The sequence below is a fragment of the Parasteatoda tepidariorum genome, chromosome 3 (assembly GCF_043381705.1).
Source record: "Parasteatoda tepidariorum isolate YZ-2023 chromosome 3, CAS_Ptep_4.0, whole genome shotgun sequence".
In the NCBI taxonomy this organism is placed as follows: domain Eukaryota; kingdom Metazoa; phylum Arthropoda; class Arachnida; order Araneae; family Theridiidae; genus Parasteatoda; species Parasteatoda tepidariorum.
Genome location: NC_092206.1, coordinates 64730960 through 64741513, shown reverse-complemented (window position 1 = coordinate 64741513; position 10554 = coordinate 64730960). Strand labels below are relative to the sequence as shown.

General features: G+C 28.9%; 1 protein-coding gene across 1 annotated transcript in view; it reads right to left on the bottom strand.

Annotated features, from left to right (window-relative positions):
- Positions 1 to 4431: 4431 nt before the first annotated feature.
- The window catches only part of LOC107445683 (rifampicin phosphotransferase), a 57022-nt gene continuing 50899 nt past the window's right edge, over positions 4432 to 10554 (bottom strand). The window contains exons 30-37 of the mRNA XM_071178748.1: positions 10032 to 10095; positions 8579 to 8742; positions 7188 to 7266; positions 7009 to 7063; positions 6253 to 6329; positions 6076 to 6178; positions 4723 to 4797; positions 4432 to 4613 (exon numbers count right to left, since the gene is read on the bottom strand). Coding sequence (XP_071034849.1) covers positions 4546 to 4613; positions 4723 to 4797; positions 6076 to 6178; positions 6253 to 6329; positions 7009 to 7063; positions 7188 to 7266; positions 8579 to 8742; positions 10032 to 10095 — 685 coding nt within the window. The 3' untranslated portion in view covers positions 4432 to 4545. The remainder of the gene's footprint in view (positions 4614 to 4722; positions 4798 to 6075; positions 6179 to 6252; positions 6330 to 7008; positions 7064 to 7187; positions 7267 to 8578; positions 8743 to 10031; positions 10096 to 10554) is intronic.

Here is a 10554-nt window from a genome sequence, read left to right as displayed (position 1 = left end):
TTGAATTTTTTTGAGCATAAAAAAATTTAAGATGTAAATTAAAGCTGTGTCATATATTTTCCAATATTTTGAAGTATTTCATTAGTTTTTATTTTTTTCAAAAAAATAATAATTCAGTCTTATCAATGTTAAATTCCAAACTCATATTATGCATGCATTTGTTATTTTCCTTAATAATTTAAAACTATGTGCTAAAGTTGTACGTAGTTCTATTTGCAGTTTTTAGTACATAAGATGTTTCTGATATAGATTAATATTTATAACCTTTTACTAAGTGGATTTTTTTGAAATTTTAAAATTTTTCTACCTGCTGTAAGAAAGTGTAAAATAGAAAAAAAAAGGATTTGGTAAGAAAGTGTCAGTTTTTTCTGTGTTATAAGATTTGAAAATAAATGAGTGAAATAGTGCAACTATGTCAAATGTTGCAATTCTTAATCAAACCAATATGACCATCTGTATGCATGACAAAAAATGTATGGAGAAACATAAATTTTTAAGACACTTTCCTTTCTTCTTCTTTTCTTTTTTTTTTTTTGGTACAGAAATTGAGTTTTTTCCTTTTCATAATTTACGTGATGTTGGATTTCTTCTTTCATCTTATCATTGCCTCTTTCATCTTTTCCCCAAACTTAATAATAAGAATTTCAATAGAAAATTAAATGCTTTAAATACAATGCATTTTAATGATCAGATTAAAATTGGGAGAATTAATCAGTAATTATACTATAAACGAATGCATTTTTTAACAGAAATACTATTACTTCTAAAGCCACCTGTCAAATAATAGGAATAACAGAGGTGTACAGGTATTCTGTGCTTGTGTGCAAAAACTACCCCCCCCCCTTTGAGTTGATAACATTTACTGACTCCTTATCTATATACCACCCATAGAACAAATATATATGATTCTCCGACAGAGAGCATTTCTTTCATGAATGAATCACACAGAGGTGGCACTCTTTCAAAGTTATACAATTGAAGCAGAATGAAACAAACACAAGTGAATGAAACATATTTCACTACCACCAGACAAGTTGACACCATCTAAGAATGAGTGAATAAATACAATAGTATGTCACACATAAAAAGATAAAGTGCCTGAATAATTGATAATCACAGTAACATATTTTAATTGGTCTTTAAACTAATGCATCCTTTAACATGTTTTTTGAAGCTCTTTCGCCAAGGAAAATAAAAAAAGCCACGTTGAAGGGCCTTATTCATGAAACAAAGTCGTTATTTTAAACTATTTTAATGTGAGGAATTATCTGGGCTTTAGAATGGACAAATAAGTACAATATTTTAAAAGTTATTAATTTAAAAAAAATCGCTTGCTTGGTAATATTTTCCCACCTAGATGAAAATTGTCAAAACCAATGCTTTATTCCAATTTTGATGCAAATTTTTATGAGCCCAGGTAATGTAGTAACAAAGAAAGTTTTTAAATATTAAAAAATTAGACCATAAGCGCTATTCATTTTCTTTGTGACTGAAAACTGCGTCTTTTCTCCATACTTACGTTTTATGCCATTTTCAAAATAAACATAGAGTGAGCAAGCTAAAGGTAGGCTGAACTTGATGCTTTCATGACTTTAGGCCATGAACAGTTCTTGAAAATACGCATCAGTCATGAAAATAGTATATTATTCCCAGGAATTCATCCCTTCATGCGAGTACAGAAATGCCATTAATATTTTTTAAATGGCACAAAAAATTATGCTTCTAAGTTAATTAGAATGCTTTTCAAGATTAGTTTTCCTTTTTTTTCCCCTCACAGTTTTATTTAAAGCTGCTACTAACGATTATCTCAAAGCCAAGTAAACATGATTGCACGGAATTCGAAGCGTGTACATTTTAGATATTTTATTTTTTTTCTACAGGAAATTAAAAAAAAATATTTTATTCGAAATTGTTTTTTAAAAAATAAATATGACAAAACGGAGATCTTATTGCTAGATTTTTAACTCTTTTTTTAAATCCCTCTTCTGTCGGCGCTGCATCTCATACGCTCGACGTTTTTGTGAAAGTATGATCGACGTTGCATGCCATGCGAAGAGAAAAATTGCGTCATAAAAATTGAATTCTTCTAAATTGAATACTTGCGCGTCTCTTTAAATCCCGCGATTATTTTTGTATTTCTGAATATTGCTAAGAGATGGCGCAACTCGTCTCACTTTTTTGATAATTTTTGTAGTGAGATTTCCAGCCTTGAATTGAAATCAAAATTACTTTGTACTTCACTTATATTTGCGTTACCGTTGGATGTCGAAATAAATATGATAAATGTGATTTTTACGCTCTGGTGCTCGAAACTAATTATAAAGCTGTTTCAACTGTAAGGTTGTAAAATTATTTTCCAAATTATTTTCACCTAATTTTAATAATTATTTTATGCAGATATTTATCTTAAATACCTTAGTAATAGAGGTAATAAATATGTTATCACGGGGTTTATTTTTAAGATAAAACTCCATTGCATTGTCTGTCAGATAACCTTGTCTTCTGAGTTAACTACAAAATTACAAGGCATTGACAGTCGTAAGCTAAGATTCGGGTCGGCTTTGAAAAACCGGGTATAATATAAAGTAAAAAAATATTAAAAAATGTAAATCAAACCAAAAATCTAGACTCTATTAAGAAAATACCCTTTTTTCGTTATATGTTGACTCAGTTGTCATCATGTATAACTAAATTTGCACCTTTGGTTGAAAAAATACTAAGATATTTATTGAAAAGATCTGTTGTGCTAGACAAAATTATTAATTTTACTATAAATTAAGTTTAAGCTAAATGGTTATCTAAGCTTAGAATTTAGATCCGCTTTATGATCCCATTTTTCAAGAGCTGACTCATATGTTGAAGAGAGTCTCAGAAAATTGATTAGCAGGGTGGCCATGAACCAGAAAAAAAAATTCATAATGGTAGAATTTCTAGTGATAGTGATAAAATATACCTTTAAAATTTCGATAGGTATCATCGACATTTGTATCATAGGACAAAATTAAATAATAAATTATCAGTGTTTTTTTCCAATCAATGACTGAATATTTAACATCTAAATACTACCATCAATCAATCACACACTCCGTCTATTATGTAAATAAAATATTCAATTTGCAATACTATTCTATCCATTATTATTATTATTTTGAGTTGTAACAAGCATAAAAATTTTTCCAGATGTAAATTAAAGTTTTGTTGTAAACTTTTTAGGATTTTCTTAATATTTTGAAGTATTTTTTCCTTATATTTATTTTTTTAAGGAAATGATGAAAAGGAAGATAATACTTCAGGCTTGTTAATGCTAAGCTTCAAACTTATATAATGCATGATTCTGTTATCTTTGTTAATAATTTAAAGCTATCTGCTAAAGATGGAAGTAGTTCTATTTGCAATTTTTATAGATAAAAAAGTTTCAGATTTAAATTAAAGTTTTCTCGTAAACTTTTTAGTATTTTCCTTTCTTTTATACTTTTTTCTCTCCAGAAAATAAAGAGTTAGAACATACTTTAAGCTTGTTAACGTTAAACTCCAAACTCATATAATGCGTGCACCTGTTTTCTTCTTTAATAATTTAAAACTATCTGATAAAGTTGTAAATAGTGTTATTTGTAATTTTTAGTGCATAAAAAAGTTTCAAATGTAAATTTAAAACTTAAGGTAAACTTTCCAGTATTTTGAAGCATTTTCCTTCCTTTTTATTCTTATTTTAGAAAAAAAAAAAGAATAAAAAAGAAGACAATACTTCAGGTTTATTGATGCTAAACTTCGATCTCCTGCTGGATAGAATTTCCGTGAGAGGAAAGGCCTGATCCTATATTGAGTAATCGTGGTGGTATAATGTTTAAGGATTGCTAAAGAGAACTATAATTTGAAACCTGTTTCATTCGCCAAATGTTTGGCGATGGAAATTAGTTAAAGTTCACATTTCAATCTATTCATAACAATACATTCCCTCCTTTGACACATTGATTTATCATATACCTCACATTGGAATTTCAGTGAGAGGACAGGCCTGGTCCCACATATAATGCGTGCATTTGCAATTTTCTTTATAATTATTTAACACTATATGTTAAAGTTATAAGTAGTTGGATTTGTAGTTCTTATAAAATAAAAAAGTTTCAGGTGTAAATTAAATATCATTAACTTCGTAGGTATGAAGAATAATTTTTGTTAATCCATTTGATTAAATTATTTTATTATTGCATCGCAAGTATGTTCCGAACACAGCACAAGAACAATATCAAATTAAAATATGAACGTAATTTTACTTTAATCCAATTTCATTTAAATATAGACAGTAAATATAAATTTATTTATTATTCAAAAAGTATTTTATTTAACTATGAGTATATCATGTTCTGTATGCACATGCTGACATGAATTCTGTGTTTAGGGTTAAAAAATAAAAAGCGTGCGAAACATGAATTCTCTTACTTTGAAAAATAAATATTTTTAATGTAACTTTACAATATTGTAATGATTTTGTTGAAGACAAATGTTTACATTAACTTCACAGTTCAGGATTAAATATTAACAGTATCAGGAGTTCTCCAAAATCTCCAATTTTGTGATGGTTCCCTTCGTGCCATCCAAAAGAACAATGTCCCCTTAAAGAAAATGAAAATATTCTTTCTAAACAAATTATCGAAGAACATGAAAGTATTTATATTTATAATTAGTATGGTTTTTGGGAAGAAGTGCTGAATATTTAGATACCTGATTTAAATACTGACAAAGCATTTTGTGCTCCAACTATACATGGTAGACCATACTCTCTAGCGATTACTGCACCTATATTTTTTTTCAGAAAGTAAAATTAAGAATAAAGAGATATTTCTTATTTAGAAAGTATATTACATGCATGCATTTTACTTTGAAATATGAAAAAAAAAATTTATAATGATTTTACGACTCTAATTTCATTATTTTTTGCGGTCGAAAAGTAATAAAACAAATAATAATTACGTACTGAGCGCAGAAGCAAAGGTATAGTTTATAACTAAGAAGAGGTTTAAAAAAAAAAATTGTATAGGTAATGATAAATTGACTTTCACTGTTTTTTAGAAAAAGAAAAAATATAGAAATATGCCTCGATTGCCTTTTTAGCGAAAACATTTATAAAAAGCCAAAAAGTATATTATTAAATCTAAATTTATTAACTTAATAATTACTTAGAATGAATAAATAAGAAAAAATTAGTAGCTCTACTAGGGCATGTTTTTAAATACTTGGCAACGGGAATGTGCCAGAGCAGCGGGTGAATTTGTAGCTAGACTAAGACAAAATTCTAAATCATAATAATTACAAATTTAATGATGCAATTAGCCAACCACGCTATAAATTCTAGAGGAAATTAAATAAATAAATAAATTATAACTGTATTTAGCATATTTTAGATTAGCCCTTAATTATTTAATTAGGGTATAGACCTTATTTCAACTTACAAAATAATAAGCAAAATACCTTTCGGCTCTAAATACCTTTTTTTCCTGACGAATTTGGATTTGTGACCTTCAAAATATGAGGGATTTCTGCAATTTAAAAAATCCGGACTGAATAGTTTAGGCAGGAGAGCACCTAAACTCGAACCCCTTAATGTTAAGTTCACTTTTTGCATATTTCTTTATATCTCGAGAAATTTTTAAACGAATTGAAAATTTTTTGACCGTTCTCATGACATAACTATCGAGACCGTATTTTTCTGATTGCTGCTACTTCTTCCCCTATTTTTCAGTATCACAAATTCAATTCGTCAAAAAAAGGAATGTTTATTCAGAGAATGTATGTTTTTGTAACTTAAAATACCGTCTGGATTAATTAATTAGCATATTTAAGGTTTGACCCCGAAACCATAAGATTAACTAACCAGAGTTTTAGTTCGTGAAAATCCGATCACTGTACGTACATCTAAATGCATGTATAGGAAAATATTTTCCTTTACTAATCCTCTAGTAGCAACACTGTGACACAAAAATTCATTAGCTAAAACAGTCAGGTGCTGTCAAAAAAGTGTATTGCAGTATATTATAAATAATGAGCGTAAAATGCAAACTAAATGTTTTGTATTACCGTGTGATATTAATCCTCCGAGCACTGTGACAACTCCAGACAGAAGGGGAAAATAGGGAGTCCAACCTATATCTGTTGAATATGTGATAAGTATGTCACCATTCTGTAATAAATTAATTTTATCAACAATAGTCCCATTTCATTTTGACTATTGAGATGGCAGATAAAAAGTCATACCTGTATTTGAGAAACTTCAGAAAAAGATTTTATAACACGGGCAGTACCTCTCACCTTTCCTTGGCATACAGGTGTGCCTACAATATATGATGAATATTAAACATTAGCCAGATGACCGATGATTTGAAAAATTTATTAAACTAAAGCGGAGAGAAACAGTTTGCTGCATTTTGTTTAGAAAACAAGATAATTTTTTCCCTACCAAGTAGCAAAATTAGTTAAATTTCTCGGTAACAGATGGCGCTGCTAAGTAAGACAACTTTGAAGCAATGTTTTTAAAATTATTATCAAAACAGATGCATGCAGTTCGGTCTCTATTTCTTAGCAGCAAGGCTTCTATCATCCCAATCTACCTGCAAGTCCGGGGCAATGTTCACGGACAACTGCTGCCGTAAACACAGAATCAGGACACATGTGTACATTATTAGCAATTTAAAAAAAAAGCAGAAAAATTTGTGGAATGAACTTTTTACATATTAGGTGTTAGTTGCGCAACAGAAATGCCAAACTTCGAGCATTTGTAAGTGATCAACACTTGTAATTTTCTCTAGCTCCGTGCATCACTTACTGTAATATGTGCAATAGTTTCTACAACCAAAATATATAAAATCTGGTCATATTTAAAATCCGGTCATAATTTGCTAGCTACCATAAAACATTTTTTTTCATTTTTTGAGGTAAATCTAATTACAATCTTTGTTCAGCTTTTTTTTTCTGCACAAATTATACAACAAAATAAAACAAAAATTTATGCACCTGTAATTGTAAATGAAGATTTTGACAAGCTTTCCATGTCTTCTTTAACTTCTACCTAAATAAAAAAAGAACATTTAAAAATACATTTTTGTATCTTTTTGGTCACTTTAGTTTAATAAGGAAACAAACGGTCATATTTGTTAATTTTTAGCGTTTGAAATAAAAGTAATAATACTTACTGGCTTTGGTATACCGGTTATGATCTCAGGAAAGGTCAAATTGTCTAACTTTGGATGAAGTTTTTTTCTTCGAATAGCTCTAAGAAATAAAAATATTTAGTATTTTATTATAAAGCAAATTATAAAAAGCAGGGATTATTTTTTATTTAGTTAATAATTTTCTAATTTTAATTATCTTATTGTTTTGAGAACATTTTGTTTTATTTTAGTTCTTTCGAACTATTAGTAGATAAAAGCGTCTTCTTCGAATCCTTAAAGTATTATATTTTGAATATTAGAATTTTCACAATACATATTTTTACTCTAAATGCAATTTGCAACGATGCGCAACCACTTGTTTAAATCGGACCAATTACATTTTCAGAAGTTATGTTGTACTGTAATGATTAGGGTAGAATGAATAGTAACTAGTTGTTATTCATGATAGAAGCTTTCACAATAATATTTTACATTATCTCATGTCTACGTGCGCTTGTTCTAAAGTTGCTGGGTATGCCTTTGGAAATTTGTCTTTCCCTCCATAATACTTTAAGACACGTGTATGGTATGTAAAACAAAAAACGGACCACCCTGAATAACTTTTGTTCTAATGATCGGATCATCATGTTCTAGGACTTAATCTTAAATCTTTAAAGGGTTGAGTTGTAAGTTGAACGCAATGCAGGCACTTTATTCTCCTTACACTTGATTACACATTTCTGCAGTTTAACTTGGACAGAATCATTACTAAACTTCTTAATTAGATTTTAACAAATTTGCCCTACATTATATTAATTTAACGCAGTTTTTCGAAGCTCTCTATCGTCAAGGAAAATAAAAAAGCCATAGTTTATATGCCTTACACTTTATTGAGATGATTTTAAACTATATATATAATCTTGCCGTGAAAAATTATCAGGGCTTTTGAACAGACAAATAACTTAAATATTTTAAAAGTTATTAAACTTTTTAAAAATCGCCAATTTTGCGACATTTTTCCACCTAGATGAAAATTATCAAAATCATTCCAGAATTTTCTGTTTCTGCAAGTTTTTATGAGCCCAGGTAATGCAACCTTTCAATAAGTTTTTAAATATTAAAAAATTAGACCACAATCGATTTTTGTTTTCAAAAAACTGTGGCTTTTCTTCAGATTGACGTTTTGAACCCTTTTCAAAATAAGCGCAGACAGCGCTGGCCGTAGATAGGCTAAACTAACAGACCTAACAGTCATAAGTAACAGCTGCAAATTCACAGCAGTTATAAAAATAGCATATTATTCACAAAAAAAAACAAAAAAAAAAAAAAATAACANAAAAAAAAAAAAAAAAAAAAAAACACGTAATTTCATATTACGACGGAGCCTTTGAAAAACAGCCTTAACAGATTTATTTGCAAGAGTATGCTCATACTTGGAAACTAGACCAGATTTTCTGTAGCGGATCAATTCATCAACTTCTCCTAAAGTGAGGAAATAAAGAAGATCTTTTGATGGAAGCATTTCCTCTTGAACCATCATTTCAGCAAGTTGACTGACTGTCTTCCTTAACCAATCCAGTGTTTTAATTACCATCGACTATGAGAAAGCAAACAAGTTTAAATCATAATTGAAATGCGTTAAAATTTTATTAAATTTAAGAGAAATTGGTGTACGTTTAAAAGCGTTGGTTAAAATCCCCAACAGATGAGCTTGATATTACATGGGTAAAATCTGAGAGATTCAGTAAAAAATGTATTATTACGTGTCCATAGAGACTTAAAAACTGGGGTGTTGCAACTTCTAGAAGACTAATTTATTAGAACTTGAAGGCTGTAATTAGGAATGTTGCATTCGAGAACTCAAGGTATGTAGAATTTTTAATAAATTTAATAAAAACGAAAAAAAGAATTTAAAATTTTGCCCAGATTGTAAAGTGATTTTTCAATTTTATATTCTAAAAATATAAGTACTGACAATAGTTTAGTGTCCAACAACAGTCTTAAGTTGCACTTAATTAAACTCTAGTGTTCGATTAAGGCTATTGATGCAGATAGGAAAAAAGGGATTGACATTTATTATTTGTCTCTTGAAGTTAGAATGTTTTGTAACAGCAGTCTTAAATATATTTTTAAAAATATTTTTCAAAAATGTAATCGAAACATATCTATATTAAGAGTCATAAATTAGTATTATTAAAGAAGGCGAGATTGAAAAACATAAAAAAAAAACTGGCTCAAAGAGGATACAGAAAAAGAACGGCAATAGTTAGAAACAGCTTTACGCTTCATGTGGCTATAAAACTTGTTTTGATGTTTTAATATACCTTATTCAATAGTGATACATATTTCAAAAATGTTTTTGTTCTTCGCTCTTAAATGTAAGTTTGTGACTAAAATATGATTTCGTTTTACTCCATTTTTACAGAGATTCTAAAAATACACATCATCATGGCTGATGGTAGTGGGTCACCAGAGAAATTACTGATAGGCAATGAAGGAACATTGGAATATACTTATAAATAATAATTTTTATCCAGTGCTCTGATAAAATGAAAAGTCATTCGGTTAATTTCATTGTAATAAATATTTTAGTCAAAAAATATATTGCGATATGCATCTCCGGCTAAAATATTTTTGTACCAAGAAATACATATTTATTACATGTAAAAAAATTCCTATTAAGATGTGTAAAATAAATTATAAAATCCTATCCCCCAGCACATGATGTTAAATTGCCCTTTGGTATTTTTATGTCATATTTTTGACTAGATAATGAGCTAAGAGACCTATTATTAAGGATAAGTTCGATTTAGAGAACATTTTTCAAGCAACTTTTCTATAATTTAATTCTATAATTTTATTAATTTAATTATCCTAATTACTCACTTTTGTTTTCTCTCTCCTCCGTACAGCGTTACGACACCATGGAAGCACAAATTTAAGAATTTTTCTGAAAAAAAGAAGAAGAAAGTTTATAACTACTTTTTTCATTTGAATTTGCTCACAGAAAGAGAGCCGCCAGTATATTTCCAACTATTTCACAATGATAGAAATTTTGCAACCGTAATACCTTACCGTAACACAATACTGAACCATAATAACCTTTAAACTTCCTACAACCTTAATATTGTGCTAAGGAGAACCATATTATTGTATTTCTCAAACTTTATTACACATGGTTCAAAGTGAACAGAATCATAGTTCAATTTTGAATTTTATTGATGCTTCAAAAACTTCGCACTGTATGATGGTTAAAATCGGTCAACGGTGAACCGACTTTTTTGAGAATGTACTATGCATGGTAGATTCGCGAATTTTGTTAAGATTTTAGTAAATCTAAAATTTTCGGGTGTCTATACTAATGATGGGGGAAAAGGTTATTAAGGTTCCCGTGTAAATATTTGTCTCA